This window comes from Oryx dammah, unplaced genomic scaffold (genome assembly GCF_014754425.2).
Source record: "Oryx dammah isolate SB20612 unplaced genomic scaffold, SCBI_Odam_1.1 HiC_scaffold_15, whole genome shotgun sequence".
Lineage (NCBI taxonomy): Eukaryota > Metazoa > Chordata > Mammalia > Artiodactyla > Bovidae > Oryx > Oryx dammah.
This window is the reverse complement of record NW_024070199.1, coordinates 17,936,466-17,956,587: the sequence shown is the minus strand read 5'-3', so window position 1 is coordinate 17,956,587 and position 20,122 is coordinate 17,936,466. Positions and strand designations below refer to the sequence as shown.

General features: G+C 39.0%; 1 protein-coding gene across 1 annotated transcript in view; it reads right to left on the bottom strand.

Moving 5' to 3' along the window:
* LOC120874859 (glycerophosphodiester phosphodiesterase domain-containing protein 4-like) overlaps positions 1 to 19,207 on the bottom strand; it is a 150,170-nt gene extending 130,963 nt beyond the window's left edge. Inside the window, exons 1-2 of the mRNA XM_040256547.1 lie at positions 19,015 to 19,207; positions 14,973 to 15,076 (exon numbers count right to left, since the gene is read on the bottom strand). Of these exons, the coding sequence (XP_040112481.1) occupies positions 14,973 to 15,076; positions 19,015 to 19,197 (287 nt within the window). The 5' untranslated portion in view covers positions 19,198 to 19,207. The remainder of the gene's footprint in view (positions 1 to 14,972; positions 15,077 to 19,014) is intronic.
* Positions 19,208 to 20,122: the final 915 nt, after the last annotated feature.

Sequence of the window (20,122 nt, the reverse complement as noted above, 5' to 3'; positions counted from 1 at the left end):
TTGATATGACTTTCCCAACAGCCCTTGTGGTCAACAGTCTTCATGTTTCCCAGCACCTGTATGCTTTATGTGTCCCTTAGACAAGACTCTCATAGGGCTTATAAGAACTTTCCTCTTACAGAATGACTTAACCAATATGGCCCTAGCCCAGGAATCACAAAGCAGTCTAGCCACAGACCCTAATAAAGGCATGTGCCTAGGTCCTGCCTCACTGTCTATATTCTCCCTTGACCTCCCTGTGTGGGCCCAAAGCACCGTGTACTTCCTCCAGTACCTATAAATAATAAACTTCTCTATTTTAATTTCTCTTGCAGTCTGTTGCTGAACCATCTTGTTGCTTCAGCTCACCATCTAGCACCCTATGTTTCACATTAAAATGTTGGTATGATCCCTCACCTAGAGCCAGATATCATGGAATGTGAAGTCAAGTGGGCCTTAGGAAGCAGCACTATAAACAAAGCTAGTGGAGGTGATGGAATTCCAGTTGAGCTATTTCAAATCCTGAAAGATGATGTTGTGAAAGTGCTGCACTCAATATGCCAGCAAATTTGGAAAACTCAACAGTGGCCACAGGACTGGAAAAGGTCAGTTTTCATTCCAATTCCAAAGAAAGGCAATGCCAAAGAATGTTCAAACTACCGCACAATTGCACTCATCTCACACACTAGTAAAGTAATGCTCAAAATTCTCCAAGCCAGGATTCAGCAATATGTGAACCGTGAACTTCCCAGATGTTCAAGCTGGTTTTAGAAAAGGCAGAGGAACCAGAGATCAAATTGCCAACATCCGCTGGATCATGGAAAAAGCAAGAGAGTTCCAGAAAAACATCTACTTCTGCTTTATTGACTATGCCAAAGCCTTTGACTGTGTGGGTCACAACAAACTGTGGAAAATTGTGAAAGAGATGGCAAACCAGACCACCTGATCTGCCTCTTGAGAAACCTATATGCAGGTCAGGAAGCAACAGTTAGAACTGGACATGGAACAACAGACTGGTTCCAAATCAAGAAAGGAGTATGTCAAGGCTGTATATGGTCACCCTGCTTATTTAACTTATATGCAGAGTACATCATGAGAAATGCTGGGCTGGATGAAGCACAAGCTGGAATGAAATATCGGGAGAAATATCAATAACCTCAGATATGCAGATGGCACCACCCTTATGGCAGAAAGTGAAGAAGAACTAAAGGGCCTCTTGATGAAAGTGAAAGAGGAGAGTGAAAAAGTTGGCTTAAAACTCAACACTCAGAAAACTAAGATTACGGCATCCGGTCCCATCACTTCATGGCAAATAGATGGGGAAACAGTGACAGACTTTATTCTGGGGGGCTCCAAAATCACTGCAGATGGTGACTGCAGCCATGAAATTAAAAGACACTTTCTCCTTGGAAGAAAAGTTATGAGCAACCTGCTGCTGCTGCTGCTAAGTCGCTTCAGTCATGTCTGACACTGTATGATCCCATAGATGGCAGTCCACCAGGCTCCCCCGTCCCTGGGATTCTCCAGGCAAGAACACTGGAGTGGGTTGCCATTTCCTTCTCCAATGCATAAGGGTGAAAAGTGAAAGTGAAGTTGCTCAGTCGTGTCTGACTCTTCGAGACCCCATGGACTGCAGCCTACCAGGCTCCTCCATCCATGGGATTTTCCAGGCAAGAATACTGGAGTGGGGTGCCATTGCCTTCTTCTATAACCTAGACAGCATATTAAAAAGCAGAGACATTACTTTTCCAACAAAGGTCCATCTAGTCAAAGCTATGGTTTTTCCAGTAGCCACGTATGGGTATGAGAGTTGGACCATAAAGAAAGCTGAGCACCGAAGAATTGATGCTTTTGAATGGTGGTGTTGGAGAAGACTCTTGAGATTCCCCTGGACTGCAAGGAGATCCAACCAGTCCATTCTAAAGGAAATCAGTCTTGAATATTCATTGGAAGGACTGACGCTGAAACTGACACTCCAATACTTTGTCCACCTGATGTGAAGAACTGACTCATCGGAAAAGACCCTGATGCTGGGAAAGACTGAAGGTGGGAGAAGAAGGGGATGACAGAGGATAAGATGGTTGGATGGCATCACCAACTCAATGGACATGTCTGAGTAAACTCCGGGAGTTGGGATGGGCAGGGAGACCTGGCGTGCTACAGTCCATGGGGTCACAAAGAGTCGAACACGACTGAGCAACTGAACTGAATTCAGTAAAGTCATAACACATTTTCTCCAACCTTAGATAAAAAAGGTGACCCGCAGAAAAAGTTCATGCCTTTCATCATTTAGCTACATTTAACTAATCTGTCCTATGATATGAAGAAGCTGAAGCAGACCTGGCAGGAGCAAGAAGAATGTGGGCCCAAGTGCTTCCCCATGCCAACTAAGTGAATTACTAGATACTGACATTACACGGAAGCCATCAAAATGCCTGGGTGTATCAGTAATCTTCAGAGTATAAAGAAATAGCTATGATTCACTTCCTGTTTCCAAACTAAATGAATTATAACTAATCCTAACCCAATATTATACTGAGAATGAAATTGTGAGAAATACAGACTTGATTTTAAGTGGACCCCATTATTACACTACCACAGTCTACTCATGGTCAACTTGGTATTCATACACACCTCTATTAACCATCCTTGCTTTCTATCTTACACAATGTGATTATCTCTCAAACAACGAAAACAATACCGATCCTCTCTCCAAAAGAGGATACAAAGTTCCTTTATCACCTCTATGGGATGTTTATACCTCTAATTTAAGTACTGATATATATGATTAACTACTATGAATGCATCTTATTTTCAATGGTAGAATGAAAGAAGTGAAAAATCTATAGACACACATGCAGTTCCGCTCCCATGATCATTATCATTTAGTATCATATGAGTGATAATGTTAAATGTAAAAGGAACTTTGCAGATGTAATTAAGGTTAAAATCAGCTGACTTTAAAATAGTCAGTCAAAGTGGCTCTCATCACAAAATCCACAAACAATAAATGCTGGAGAGGGTGTGGAGAGAAGGGAACCCTCCTACACTGTTGGTGGCAATGTAAAGTAGTATGGCCACCATGGATAACAGTATGGAGGTTGGTATAAAAATTAAAAATAGAGCTACCACATGATCCTCAGTCCACTTCTGGTCATATATTCAGAGAAAAACATAGTCTGAAAGAATATATGCACCCCAATGTTCACTGCAGCACTGTCCACAACAGCCAAGACATGGAAGTTGTGTCTAGTGATAGAAGAAATGTCTATCGACAGAGGGACAGATAAAGAAGTTGGGCACCTATTAATATATACAATGGAATGTTAATGAGCCATTAAGAAGAATAAAATAATGCCATTTGAGCAACATGGATGGACCTACAGATTGTCATATTGAGTGAAGTAAGTCAGAGAAAGAGAAATATTGTATGATATCCCTTATATGTGGAATCTAAAAAAAAAAAGATACAAATGACCTTACAAAACAAAAACAGACTCACAGACTTAGATAATTAACTTATGATTATGGGGGGAGGGGCTGTTAGCAAGTTTGGGATCAACATGTACACACTGTTATATTTTAAACGGATAACCAACAAGGATCTACTGTATAGCACAGGGATCTCTGCTCAATGTTATGGAACAATGGGAAAAGAATTTGTAAAAGAATAGATACATGTATAACTGAGTCACTTTGCTGTATACCTGAAACTAATATCACATTGTGAATCAACTATACTCCAACAAAAAATTAAAAGTTTAAAAAAAAGAATAAATGAAAAAATTAGGGAGATTACTCTAGATTATCAGACTGAATCCAATGTAATTACATAAGCTCTTAGATCAGAAGTGGAAGTCACAGAGATGATAAAGGAGAAGTCAGAGATATTGAGAGTGAGAAGGACTAGAAACACCACTGCTAACTTGGAAAACAGAGAATGTCACAAGCTAGAAGTTGAGAACAACTCCCACCTGACCATCATTCATGAAAGAGCACTTCATTCCTTCAATCCAGAAGGAACTGGATTCTGCCAACAATTTGAATGAACCTAGACTGCAGCCATGAAATTAAAAGATGCTTACTCCTTGGAAGAAAAGTTATGACCAACCTAGATAGTATATTCAAAAGCAGAGACATTACTTTGCCGACTAAGGTCCGTCTAGTCAAGGCTATGGTTTTTCCTGTGGTCATGTATGGATGTGAGAGTTGGACTGTGAAGAAGGCTGAGCACCAAAGAATTGATGCTTTTGAATTGTGGTGTTGGGGAAGACTCTTGAGAGTCTCTTGGACTGCAAGGAGATCCAACCAGTCCATTCTAAAGATCAACCCTGGGATTTCTTTGGAAGGAATGATGCTAAAGCTGAAGCTCCAGTACTTTGGCCACCTCATGAGAAGAGCTGACTCACTGGAAAAGACTTTGATGCTGGGAGTGATTGGGGGCAGGAGGAGAAGGGGGCGACAGAGGATGAGATGGCTGGATGGCATCACTGACTGGATGGATGTGAGTCTGAGTGAACTCCGGGAATTGGTGATGGACAGGGAGGCCTGGCATGCTGTGATTCATGGGGTCGCAAAGAGTCGGACACGACTGAATGACTGAACTGAACTGAGAAGTGAATTCTCACTCAGAGACCCAGGTAAAAGTTTAGGTTAGTGAACAACTTGACTTCATTATGAGATCGTAAGCAGAGTACCCAACCAACCACGCCTGACATCTGACCCAAAGAACTATGAGGAAATAAATGGGTATTGCTTTAGGTTAGTGTATTTGTGGTAATTCGCTATGGGATCAATGGAATATTGCCCAATAACTCTATCTGTAGCTTTAGAAACAATGGGACCTCACTCTTGTGTTTAATAACTTTTATCTGAAGATGAAGTATTGCTGTGAGGATTCTGCCTGCTTCAGAGTATTTTATTCCAACTATGCATTTCAAACCTAGAGAAATAACCGCAGGGTGGGTTTGGGGATACCAATGACTACCTACCTCCACTGATTACTCTGAGTGGTGAATTATAGTGCTGCTTTATATCTCTAAAAATCTGTATCAATTCAGAGTCAGTACCCAGTACTGTCCCAAAAGTACTCTTGGCCTGGTGCACAACCACCCTGGTAAATAGCCAGATCTTCCTCGGCGGGTGAACTATACAGTTCTGTATGGGCAGATCACTTTATGCAACAAGGTTCTTCCTCAAGGATTTCTCTTCATTCAAGAGCTATTTTACTTGGTAAATGAAATACAGAATAGGAACAAAGAATAGGAAAACAACAGGAAAAACTAACAAAACTAAGACTTCATTCTTTGAAAAAATACACATAATTGACAAAGCATCAATAAGACTAACCAAGGAAAAAAGAGGATCCAAATAAATAAAAATTTAAATTTAAAAGGAGTCTCTACAACTGAAATCACAGAAAAGAACATAATAGATGACTATGAACAACTTTGATGCTTTCAAACTGTGGTGCTGGAGAAGACTCTTCAGAGCCCCTTGGAGAGAAAGAATATCAAACCAGTCAATCCTAAAGGAAATAAACTCTGAATATTCACTGGAAGGACTAATGCTGAAGCTGAAGTTCCAATACTTTGGCCACGTGATGTGAAAAGCTAACTCATTAGAAAAGACCCTGATACTAGGAAAGATTGAAGGCAGGGGGAGAAGGGGGCAACAGAGGATGATATGTTTGGATGGCATCACTGATTCAATGGACATGAGTTTGAGCAAATGCCAGGAGATACTGAAGGACAGGAAAGCACGGCATGCTGCAGTCCATGGGTCAGAAAGAGTTGGATACAACTGAACGACTGAACAACTGAACAACAAAATGAATGACTATATGCCAACAAACTGCACAATCTAGAAAAAAGGATAAATTTCTAGAAACAGACAATCTACCAAGACTGAATCATGAAGAACTAGAAAATCTGATCAGAGTAAGATTTGAAGTAATGAGAAAGGAGAGTGAATCAGGAATCAAAAACCTCCCCAAAAAAGAGAAGCACATGACCAATTGTTTCCCTGGTAGAGTTTAAACATTTAAAGATGAATTAACATCAATTCTTCTCAAACTCTTAACAAAAGCTGAAGAGGCGAGAACACTCTCAAATTAATTTTAAAAACTTCTTTTTAAATGTTTGTTTAAAAAAAAAAAACATTTTTTAGCAGCATTTCCATGATATAAAAGCCAGAGAAGGGAAGAAAAGAAGACAAGGAAAGACAAGAAAAGAAACTACAGGCCAAAATCTCTGGTGAATATAGATGCAAGAACTGACAACAAATTACTACAAGTCAAATATAACAGCACATTAAAAGAATCATACACTATGATCAAGTGGGATTTGTCCCTGTCATACAAGAATAGTTCTCTACACACAAATCAATATATGTCATCATCACATTAATATATAGAATGAAAGATTAAAATCATATTATCATTTCAACAGATGAAAAAATAGCATCTGACAAATTCAATCTCCATCCATGATTAAAAAAAAAAAACTCTCAACAAACTGGGTATAGAAATCAATAAAATAAATGAAATAAAGTCACATATCACAAGCCCACACCTTACTCAATGATGAAAGTTAAGAGCTTTTCCTGTAGGATCAGGAGTAAGACAAGACTGTACACTTTCATCACTCTTATTCAACATAGTACTAGAAGTCCTAGTTAGAGCAATCAGACAAAATAAGAGAAAGAAATAAAAGGCATCAGGATTGGAAAGAAGTAAAACCTTCTCTATGAGAAGATGACATTTTTTATAGAGAAAATATTAAAGACTCCATCAAAATACTGGAAAGATCTAATTAATTATAGCTAAAGTTACAAAGAGTCAGACATGACTGAGCGACTGAACTGAACTGAACTGAAAGTTGCAGGATACAAATACACAAAAATCTGTTGCATTTCTACATACTGATAACAAATATACAAAAAATAAGATCAACAACCTCAGTTATATAATCATTAACAAAAATAAAATACTTAAGAATAAATTTAATCAAGGACCTTTAAGAGCTATCCACTGAAAATTATAAGACATGAAATAAAAAGATACCTCATGTTCATAAACTGAAAGAACTAAAATTTCCATACAACTGAAAGCAATCTATAGACTAGATGCAATCCCTATCAAAATTCCAATAGCTCTTTTTATAGAAATAGAATAAACAATCCTAAAATTTGTATGGAATCACAAAAGATCCCAAATAGCCAAATACTGATAAAAGAGAACTAAGCTGGAGACATTACACTTTCTAATTTCAAACAATACTATGAAATTATAATAAATAAAAAGTAGAGTATTGGCACAAAAACAAACACCAGATCAATGGGATGCCACAAAAAGCCAAGAAATAAACCCATGATTATACATGGTCTATTATTTTATGACAAAGGAGACAAGAAACAGGATATTCAACGAAGAAAGGACAGTCTTCCCAATAAACAGTGTTGAACAAACATGCAAAACAGTGAAACCAATATCTTACACCACATATGGAAATCAACTCAATATGCATTGAATTCTTGAACGTAAAACATCAAACCAAAGAACTCCTACAAGAAAATATAACCAGTAAGTTCCTTAATATCACCCTAGGTGATTTTTTTTTTTTTTTAATTTGACAGCAAAAGCAAAAGGAATGAAAGCAAAAACAAACAAGGGTAACTACATCAAACTACTTTGTCTGCATAGCAAAGCTAATGGGAGAAAATATTTACAAATCATATATCTGATTAACAGGTTAATATCCAAAAACATATAAAGAGTTCAATATCAATTAAAATAATCCAATTTTAAAATAGAGAGGATTGGAATAGACATTTTTCCCAAGAAGACATACAGGCCACAAGTATATAAAAAGGCATTCAACAACAACTAATCATCAGGAAAATGCAAATCAAAACAATTAGATATAACCTCATCTTTCTTAGAACAATTACTATGAAAAAGACAAAACATAACAAGTGTTTGGAAGGATATGGACAAAAGGCAACCCCTGCGCACCACTGGCTGGAATGTAAATTGGTGCAGGCACTATGGAAACCAGTATGTAGGCTCCTCAAAAAAAATTAAAACAGAGCTATCATGTAATTCAGGAACTCAGCTTCTCAGTATTTATGAAAAACACTAACTTTAAAAGATATATGCACGTCTATGTTCACTGCAGCATCATTTACAATAGATTAAAAGAATTAGATCTGAAAGACAGTGCCTGAAGAACTATGGACTGAGGTTTGTAACACTCTACAGGAGGCAGTGACCAAAATCATCCCCAAGAAAAAGAAATGCAGGAAGGCAAAACACTTGCCTGAGGAGGCCTTACAAATAGAAGAGAAAAGGAGAGAAGTGAAAGACAAGGAGAAATGGAAAGATATACCGATCTGAATGCAGAGTTCCAAAAAATAACAGGAGAGACAAGAAAGTCTTCTTGTGTGAACAATGAAAAGAAATAGAGGAAAGAAATAGAATAGGAAGGACTAGAGACCTCTTCAAGAAAAGTGGAGATACCAAGGGAACATTTCATGGGCACAAAAGGTGGGCACAATAAAGGACAGAAATGACAAGGACCAAACAGAAGCAGAAGATACTAAGAATAGGTGGCAAGAATACACAGAGGAACTGTACAAAGTCTTAAAGACCCAGATAACCATGATGGTGTGATCACTCACTTATGAGCCAGACATCCTGGAGTGTGAAGTCAAGTGGGCCTTAGGAAGCATTACCGCCAACAAAGCTAGGGGAGGTAACAGAATTCGAGGTGAGCTATCTCAAATCCTAAAAGATGATGTTATTAAAGTGCTGCAGTCAGTACGTCAGCAAAGCTGGAAAACTCAGCAGTAGCTGCAGGACCAGAAAAGGTCATTTTTCATTTCAATCCTGAAGAAAGGCAACGCCAAAGAATGTTCAAATGACTGTATAATTGCATTCATTTCACATGCTAGCAAGGTAACATTCAAAATCTTTCAAGCAAGGCTTCAACAGTATGCGAATCGAGAACTTCCAGATGTTGGAGCTGGATTTAGAAAAAGCAGAGGAACCAGAGATCAAATTGCTAACATGCGATGGATCAGAGACAAAGCAAGAGAACTCCAGAAAAACATCTACTTCTGCTTTATTGACTACACTAAAAACTTTGACGGTGTGGATCACAACGAACTATGGAAAATGCTTAAAGAGATGGGAATACCAGACCACCTTACCTGCCTCCTAAGAAACCTGCATGTAGGTCAAGAAGCAACAGTTAGAACTGGACATAGAACAATGGACTGGTTGAAAATTGGGAAAGGAGTACATCAAGGCTACATGTTTTCAGCTGCTTATTTAACTTATATGCAGAGTATATTCTGAAAAATGTTGGCCTGGATGAAGCACAAGCTGGTATCACAACTGCCGGGAGAAACACCAACAACCTCAGATATGCAGATGACACCACCCTAATGGCAGAAAGAGAAGACGAACTAAAAGGCCTCTTGATGAAAGTGAAAGAGGAAAGTGAAAAAGCTGGCTTAAAACTCAACATTCAAATAACTAATATCATAGCATCTGGTCCCATCATTTCAGAGCAAATAGATGGGGAAAAAGTGGAAACAGCGGCAGATTTTATTTTCTTGGGCTCCAAAATCACTGTGAACAGTGACTGAAGCCATGAAATTAAAAGACGCTTGCTCCTTGGAAGGAAAGTTACGACAAACCTAGACAGCATATTAAAAACCAAAGACATCACCTTTGACGACAAAGGTCTGTCTAGTCAAAGCTATAGTTTTTCCAGCAGTCATCTATGGATGTGAGAGTTGGACCATAAAGAAGGCTGAGTGCCAAAGAACTGATGCTTTTGAACTGTGGTGCTGTGAAGACTGTTGAGAGTCCTCTGGACAGCCAGGAGATCAAACCACTCAATCCTAAAGAAATCAACCTTGAATATTCATTGTAAAGACTGATGCTGAAACTGAAGCTCCCATACTTTGGCCACTTGATACGAGAGTCAACTCACTGGAAAATACCCCTATGCTGGAAAAGACTGAGAGCAGGAGAAGGGGACGACAGAAGATGAGATGGCTGGAAGGAATCACTGACTTGATGGACGTGAGTTTGAGCCAGCTCCAGGAGTTGGTGATGGACAGGGAAGCTGGGCGTGCTGCAGTCCATGCAGTCACAAAGAGTCAGACACGACTGAGTGACTGAACAATAATGATATAGAAACAACCTAAGAATCCACTGAAAGATAAAAGGACAAAGAATATGTTGTATGTATATATAATGGAATATTCAGCCCTAAAAGAGAAGAAAATCTTGTCATTTGTGACAACCTGATGAACCCTTGAGGGCACTGTGATTAGTGAAATACATCAAACAGAAAGACAAATACATTATGATCTCCCTTATGTCGAATCTGAAAAATAAAAAAAGTAAGCTCATAGATAGAGCAGACTGGTGGCTGCCAGGGGTGAGGGTGGATGAAATGAGTGAAGGGAGTCAAATGGTACAAAGTTCCAGTTATTAAATAAGTAAGTCATCACAATGAAACATACAGCATGGTAACTAGACTTGATAATATTGCATTATACATTTGAAAATTGCTAAGAGAGTAGACATTAAAACTTCTCATCACACAAAAAAAATTGTAATTACGTGTGGTGATGGATGTTAAAAAGATTTATTATTGTGATCATTTTACAACATATACAAATATCAAATCATTATGCTGTATCCATATAAAACTAGCAAAATATTACATCTCAATAAAACATTTTTAAAAATTGAGGGAAGTTTTACTTTAAAAGAAAACAATTTTGTATCTCAAGTCCTGTGGAATAATTTAGAATGGATCCATAAGTGAAGACTGCATGTAAACTAATGAAAAATCAGTAAAGATCCCATAAAATAAACAAAGCAAGAAAACTGAAAAGTAAATAAATTAACCAGTTCTGGAATTTAATGAATGATTAAATTAAAACAAATTCCATCTATAAAATTAAAAATTATCAAAATTAGAACATTTATTGCTGTCAATGGCATGTTAAAACAGAAACTCCTATATCTCTATTGTGAATGGAAATTATTAGAATCTTTTGAGAAAATAGAGGCATAATCAATTTTACTATTGGTTATTCTTCATAACTCAATACCACTTATGGGAATCTATTGTAAGAATGTCAGTTACAGCACAAAGATTTCTCTGTGCTCTCATATTGGAAAAATTCATAATGCCTAGTAACAAAGAATAGCAAGTAGAGATAAGAAAGCCTTCCTCAATCATCAGTGCAAAGAAATAGAGGGAAACAACAGAATGGGAAAGACTAGAGATCTCTTCCGGAGAAGGCAATGGCACCCCACTCCAGTACTCTTGCCTGGGAAATCCCATGGGTGGAGGAGCCTGGTGGGCTGCAGTCCATGGGGTCGCGAAGAGTCAGACACAACTGAGCAACTTCACTTTCACTTTTCACTTTCATGAATTGAAGAAGGAAATGGCAACCCACTCCAGTGTTCTTGCCTGGAGCATCCCAGGGATGGGTGGGCTGCCATCTACAGGGTTGCACAGTCAGACACGACTGAACTGACTTAGCAGTAACAGTAGCAGAGATCTCTTCAAGAAAATTAGATACCAAGGAAACAATTCATGCATCAGTTCAGTTCAGTTCAGTCGCTCAGTCGTGTCCGACTCTTTGTGACCCCATGAATCGCAGCACGCCAGGCCTCCCTGTCCGTTACCAACTCCTGGAGTTTACCCAAACTCACGTCCATTGAGTTGGTGATGCCATCCAGCCATTTTATCCTCTGTCGTCCCCTTCTCCTCCTGCCCCCAATCCCTCCAGCATCAGGGTCTTTTCCAATGAGTCAACTCTTCTCATGAGGTGGCCAAAGTATTGGAGTTTCAGCTTCAGCATCAGTCCTTCCAATGAAAACCCAGGACTGCTCTCCTTAAGGATGGATTGGTTGGATGTCCTTGCAGCCCAAGGTACTCTCAAGAGTCTTCCCCAACACCACAGTTCAAAAGCACCAATTCTTTGGTGTTCAGCTTTCTTCACAGTCCAACTATCACATCCATACCTGACCACTGGAAAAACCATAGCCTTGACCAGACGGACCTTTGTAGGCAAAGTAATGTCTCTGCAATTTTTTTTAAATTTAATTTTGGCTGCATTTTGTCTTAGTTGCAGAGCATGGGCTCAGTTTTTGCAGCCTGCGGCCTTAGTTGCCCATTAGCATGTGGGATCTTGGTTCCCTGACCAGGGATTGAACCTGTGTCCCCTGCATTGCAAGGCAGATTGTTAACCACTGGACCACCAGGGAAGTTCCTGTCTCTCCTTTTCAATATGCTATCTAGGTTGGTCATAACTTTTCTTCCAAGGAATAAGCATCTTTTAATTTCATGGCTACAGTCACCATCTGCAGTGATTTTGGAGCATAGACTGGCTCAATAAAGACAGAAACAGCATGGACCTAACAGAAGCAAAAGATATTAAGAAGAGGTGGCAAGAATACACAGAAGAACTGTACAAAAAAGGTCTTCATGACCAAGATAATCACAATGGTATGATCATTCACCTAGAGCCAGACATCCTGGAATGTGAAGTCAAGTGGGCCTTAGGAAGCATCACTATGAGCAAAGCTAGTGGAGGTGACGGAATTCCAGTTGAGCTATTTCAAATCCTAAAAGATGATGCTGTGAAAGTGCTACACTCAATATGTCAGCAAATTTGGAAAGTCAGCAGTGGCCACAGGACTGGAAAAGGTCAATTTTCATTCCAATCTCAAAGAAAGGCAATGCCAAAGAATGTTCAAACTACTGCACAACTGCAGTCATCTCACACACTAGTAAAGTAATGCTCAAAATTTTCCAAGCCAGGCTTCAACAATATGTGAACCATGAACTTCCAGATGTTCAAGCTGGTTTTAGAAAAGGCAGATGAACCAGAGATCAGATTGCTAACACCCGCTGGATCATCAAAAAAGCAAGAGAGTTCCAGAAAAAAACATCTATTTCTGCTTTATTGACTATGCCAAAGCCTTTGACTGTGTGGGTCACAACAAAATGGAAAATTCTGAAAGAGATGGGAATACAAGACCACCTGACCTGCCTCTTGAGAAATCTGTATGCAGGTCAGGAAGCCAACAGTTAGAACTGGACATGGAACAACAGACTGGTTCCAAATAGGAAAAGGAGTATGTCAAGGCTGTATATTGTCACCCTGCCTATTTAACTTATATGCAGAGTATATCATGAGAATCGCTGGACTGCAAGAAGCACAAGCTGGAATCAAGACTATGGGAGAAATATCAATAACCTCAGATATGCAGATGACACCACCCTTATGGCAGAAAGTGAAGAAGAACTAAAGGGCTTCTTGATGAAAGTGAAAGAAGAGAGTGAAAATATTGGCTTAAAGCTCAACATTTTAGAAAAATAAGATTATGGCATCTGGTCCCATCACTTCATGGGAAATAGATGGGGAAACAGTGGAAACAGTGACAGACTTTATTTTGGGAGGCTCCAAAATCACTGCAGATGGTACTGCAGCCAAGAAATTAAAAGACACTTACTCCTTGGAAGGAAAGTTATGACCAACCTAGACAACATATTAAAAAGCAGAGACATTACTTTGCCAACAAAGGTCCATCTAGTCAAGGCTATGGTTTTTCCAGTAGTCATGCATGGATGTGAGAGTTGGTCTATAAGAAAGCTGAGCGCTGAAGAATTGATGCTTTTGAACTGTGGTGTTGGAGAAGACTCTTGAGAGTCCCTTGGACTGCAAGGAGATCCAACCAGTCCATCCTAAAGGAGACCAGTCCTGAGCGTTCATTGGAAGGACTGAGGCTGAAGCTGAAACGCCAACACTTTGACCACCTGATGCGAAGAACTGACTCATTTGAAAAGACCCTGATGCTGGGAAATATTGAAGGCAGGAGCAGAAGGGGACGACAGAGGATGAGATGGTTGGATGGCATCACCGACTCAATGAACATGAGTTTGAGTAAACTCTGGGTGTTGGTGATGGACAGGGAGGTATGGCGTGCTGCAGTCCATTAGGTCACAAAGATTTAGACATAACTAGGCAATTGAACTGCACTGAACTGAACAATAAAAAGTGGTTTAAGTAAATGTATTAGAGTACTTTCATGTCAGAACATATTTTTAGACCACTTTGAATGATATTCATTAAGAGTTTTAACAATCTGTCAAAATGTGTGTAACTATTTTAAGCAAAAAGGAAAAGCAAAATTATATATCTGGCATGAGTATAATAATGTAAAAGTAAGCATAGAAAAAAAACTGGAAGTATATCAAGTGACTGTTACTCAAAAGTAAAACTAAGTTGAATTTTATATTTTCTACCTTGTATTTTTACATTTAAAATAAAAATCATGTATTACTTCTATAAAAAGGTCTTCCATTTTTAAAAAGCCCCATTCTCAAACACATCCCTTTTACCCCCAAATATCAAATAATGGGTAAGATTTTCAACAATCAGGTCAGAAAAACTGAAAGAGCTAGGAGTAGTTCAGAGTAGGAACTGGGCCCAAAAGGTGCTGTCTCTGTCTCTAGAGTCTTCAGAAGCCCAGTAGGGACAGAAGGAAGAAGCAGAGGCTAGAGGTGAGGCAGAGACATCAGGGTTCATGGACAAAGATCATGAAGATGGACTGGCGTAGGCATCAGTAACCCAGACAAAAGGCTGAGGAGCAAGGTATCAGGGAGTCACCTGAATAGAAGGACTGGGGGCACTGGAAGCACAGAGAAAGCTTCCTGCTGAGCCAGATTTGGTCAAAGAGTGAGAGTGAGCAGGGAATGGAGGTACAGTAGCTGAGGGTGCTGAGCATCCTTACCCCTCCCCAGAGTCAGGCCTCCAATACACCAGCTGCAAAAAATCCAACTTTGTCCACCCTCCCTCTTACGTTACCAGATCTTTTCAGCCTGAAGTAAGAACCATGTGGCTATTAGACCAAAGAGTCCTTACACAAAAAGAAAAAAAACAGTGAAACTCACCAGTCAAAGCCATTGTATTCATTTGATGATTCTACCCACACGAACACCAAAAGCACAGACATGCAAAATGAAATGACCAGACATGGGTAAAATAATCGTTCTCTCTGGAAACAGAAAGAAGAAAGTATAATTAAGTTCCATTTACTCATGGTATCTCAGAAACATCTGCATACAGTCATCAGAGGTCTGCATAGCTGCCGTGCAGCATTACCCTCCCCAGGCTAGAGAGACCTCTATATTCTTTTATCCCTATGGAAGCCTGTTTATAAGCCTGTTTATAACATTTATTACACTGAAATGCAATCATGTTTTTATCTGATGCGAATTTCTTCTTTGAGGAAAAGGAACTTTTGTTACAAATCTCTGTATTGCCAGTGTCTAGCACAGTTCCTTAAATGCAGCTGGCTCTTTGCAACCATCTGTTGAATTCATCCACCTCCTGTCTACCAAATGTTTGTTCAGTGATTCATTCACTGAGTAATTCATTCATTCATTATTCATCAGGTCATTTAGCCATATATTTTCCCAGATTTGAGGAAGGGGAGAAGTAGGTTAGGGAATAAACTTTTTTTTGAGTAGTTTATCTTGCACAAACACAATGCCAGGGATTTCAAAAGCTACTTTCATTTTCTTCATTTCTCAATAATACGGTATTGGTGACCTCATGTTGCAGAAGAGAGAACTAAGTCTCAGAGAATTAAAAGTAATTCACTCAAGGTCACACAGCCGATAAGCATCAGAAGCCTTGCCCAGATCTGTGAGCCCAAAGCCAAGATGGAGGATATCTTTATGGAGGTGTACAAACTGAGCCTTGAAGGTAGCTCCCTGCACTGAAAATTATATCAAAAGTCAACCAAATCAGAGGTTGCCAAACCCTTCCTGGGAACATTAGGTTTAATTTGCTACCTGAGTTATAATCCTAACATTTCTATATCACATGAATGAAAAATTCTGTTTCTTTGTGTCTTTCACACTGCCTGTATTCTGCAAAACATGGATTTAATAATCCCTGCCTTGTGCAAAATGTGGGGTTACTGTGAAGTAAGAATTAAGAAATAAAACAGAAAACAGAGAGTATGACAGACTCTGATTCTGATGAGAGACATTATAGGTATCAAGGCACTAAACCACAACTTCTGCAGTGTAGGAAGCTGAAGAGAACAGGTTTTGACTCAGGTTATACTCACTCTACATAAAACATGTGTGGACTTTGATAAACATGTATCAGATAAAGTTACTCCCCTGCTTACAAGACTCCCAGATCTTCCCACTATACAAAAATATAATCCCAACTCCTTGCCATGACCCAAAGGTGCACATGATCAAGCCTTGTCCATCCCTGACCTCATCTCACTCTACACATCGACTCCATTTCTGAATTCCAGCCACGCTGGCTTTCTGTTTCTAGAATATGACCAAATCTGTTCCCACCTCAAGAGTTTCACAGTTCCTGGCTCCTCTTCCTGGGGTATTTTTGCCCCCGGATGTATACATGGCTGGTTCCACCTTTATATTTAAGAGACTGCTCACATGACATTGCTTCAAAGCATCTTCTCTAACCAGGTTCCCGTTCACCTAATCCATTTTCCTATGTATTATCTCAAAGCTCTTATCACTGTCTGAAACCATCTTTCTCCATTACTCTTTATTACCTAACTCATCCCACTAGAATGTGAGGTATAGGAAGGCCAGAGGCCTTAGTGGTCTTACTCACTTACACACATTTAATAAACTTATTCTTGTTGAATAAACACATCTCCTTATTTTGATTCTCACTGTTGTCATGCTTGCTCAAAAATCCAAAGGCTCCCCACTGTTTACAGGACGAAGTTCAAATATTTTAGGCTGACATAAGATGCTACATAATTAGATTAAAATATTCCTTTCCAATCTGACCACTTACCATTTATCACCTTACCTGCACATAAATTCAATACTGGAAATTTGTTTTCCCTAAACACACCACTGTGCTTCTCTATCTCTGGACTTCTGACTACTGCATTTCCTCCACCCAGAATCCCCTATACCATCATTCCTATAAGTGACTCCAAGAACAGTAAAATGACAGCTAACATTTATTTAGTGCTAACTGTATGCCAAGCCCAGTTCTAAGTATTTACACATTTTATCTCTTCTTTCCTCCCAACAAACTCCATTGGTGGTCACTGCTGCTACCCTCTCCATCATTTAAATGAGGAACCAATCACTGGAATGTTAGGTAACTGGCCAAGGTCCCACAGTGGTTAAGCTCTAGTTTGGAGACAGTCAATGATGAAGTCATAAATTGAATCCAGCAAGCCTTTCCCCAGAACACAAGAAATTTGTTCTTATGCTATATGCTAGACTTCTTCCCCTGAGTATAAACAGGGCCTTGAGAATTGCCCAGGGACTTTGAAAATTGTATAGTTTAATTCCCTCTGTAGAGAGGCTCAGAGATGGCATATAACCAGCCCTAAAGCAGAGCTGGAACAAGCACCAAAACGTACTCCCAGGCACTGGTCCAGGGACTTTTCCATTATACCACACTGCCTCCAATGCCACCTTTCCTAGGAAACCTACCTTTTTCTTTCACTCAATATCCTCTATAGCTCTCTTATAACTTACTTCATCATTCCTAAGTAATAAATATTTGTTGCATCAATTTGCTGTTCTCCATTTTTACCATCACTTCACTAATCCAGGACACCAACATCTCTAACCTTGATTACTACTGTTGCTTTTCTCTTTGAAGGCAAAGACACCTTTCTGCATTACTTTTGTACTGTCTAATGCATCTTCCACATGATCCAATAATCATTCCAAAACATAGCTCAGAAAACAATACTAGCTTAAAATCTTTAGGGACTCTCAATTCCCCACGTGGAAGAAGTCAAATTCTTAAAACCACACTACATCTACCAACTTCCTCTCTACGTTCACTTCCCATCACTTCTCCATTCGTATCTTCTGCTCCACCTAAAATAAACCTCAGACCAAGCCTTTTGACTCCTCCTCCAATACCATTTCTTTTGCCACCCTCTATTCTTTAGCTATCCAATTCTTAATCACATGTCACATTCTAAACAAAGTTATTTTCGGCTCCCTCCCTTATAACATGGACAAACATGTGCATGCATATGAATACACACACACAATTATACCATTTCTCTCAGTATATTGAGATCAAATGTATACTTGTCTTTTCCTCCAGTAGACTGTGAATTCCTTGAGAGTAGGTACAATGCCTGAGGAACTTGTGTTGTCCTCAGTCACTGGTATAGAAACCAAATATCTGGGGGGCGGGGAAGATATATGGACTGAAGGACACTCATGCCTGATGGGAAGCCTCCCATTCCCAATGCTTTCCTTGGGCTCCCCATGTCAGACAATAGAAATCAGTAATCCAACTGGTCAGAATCCCAGACCCAGCTAGACCGAGTTTATAATTAAGTGAAGATACACAATATGGCCGTCCTTTTCTCACATCAGTGTGCCCATCACTTCATCTCTTACCTCACAGTGCCCAGCACAGAGGCCCAAAATATGGTTTAAAGAAACAGGTGCTCAATGAGGATATACCACATGCTACCACTCAGCCTTACCAGCGATCCTTCATTAGAGAAAATCAAATACTTGCCTGACCAATAATAAAGGAGCACCTTATTTCCTACCGGCTGGTTTTTGTTTTTCATAAGCACAGCTCCTTTGGGAAACTCACACTGAAGAGAGATTTAAAAATTCAACTATTCTTATACTCCACAGCCAAGAACATCTGACTGACCTAGATCTTACTTCTTCTTCCAGGTTCACTTATTAATAAAAGAAAAGATGAATAAGTGAATAACAGAATGACAAGAAAGAAATTAATAATAAAAGTGAAATAAAACAAGCACGTGTTTCAGGAAAATTAACTGTGGCCCCAGAATTGTGGCAGACCTTTCAGAGAAGAGCTAGAGCCCCTGCCCAGTCCTGAAGACTTTAGTGAACCTGTATGAGGGTAGGAATCAGCCCATGTTCCCCAAATTAAGAAAATGTGGTCCAGCTTCTTCCCATCTCTCTGTACCAAAGAGCAGCACTGTCCATGTTTAAATTTTTTCTCCTGTTTGATTTTCCAGTGGCAGCTGTAGCAGCCAATAATGGTAGTAACAAAGCATTTGTGGTTGAAGATGTGTAAAATCCATGGAGTATCCTTTTTTTGTTTTCTTGTCTGGCTCTCAGGTTCAATCTTGTTGGACTTCATAGGCATGGTTCACCTTTTTGCTGTAATGACAAATAAAACAATCAGGATCTAGTAGTTTCTTCAAATGTTTCCTACCCTATCATTCTATAGAAAGTTCCATCAAAATAGATGGATTTTAAAATTTTTTTACCATCTAGGATAATGCACTGGATTTGGTGTAGAAGATGAGAGCTTCATCCTATCTCTCCCATTATCTACTTGAGTGTTTCCTGCAGTCATTGCACCATTCAAAGTTTAGTTTTCCCAGCTCTAAAAACAGGACCATGTTCTCTGCCCTAGACAACTAACAGACACTGAAGGCATCAAATTCAATAATATGGAAAGTAAAATTTTTTTTTAACTTTATTATGCTCTTGAAATAACCTGAAAACTTAGGCAACACAAAGGAGTTACATCAAAAACACAGTCTTTGACTAATAAGTGACTGAGACACACAGCTGCCTGCCCTTCATAATCCAGATGCTTTAAAAGACTGATAAAGAGAAAAACCTAAAAACTAGCTAGCAAAGAAGACATACTACATGTAGAGGAAAAAAGGTAAGAATGTCTTCTTAACATTCTTTCAACAACAAAGATTTCTCATTGAAAACAACACAAGCCAGAAGACAGAGGAGCAACATCTGTAAAGAACTTAAAAAATGAAACAAGTTAACCTAGAATTCAGAACTCAGCAAAAACATAAAAGATGAATGTGAAATAAAAACCTTTTCAGATATTTGAAACAGTAAGAATTGATCAATAAATGATTTATACTATGAGAAATTTTAAAGAAAGGCATTGAGTATGAAGGGAAAAAGTACCTGATGGGAATCCACATCTACATAAAGAAATAAAGTACACTGAAAATAGTAAATATATCAATGGATATAAAATACTGTTTTTATTTTTAAAATTACTTTAGAATTTAATAAACTGTTTGAAGCAGAAGCAA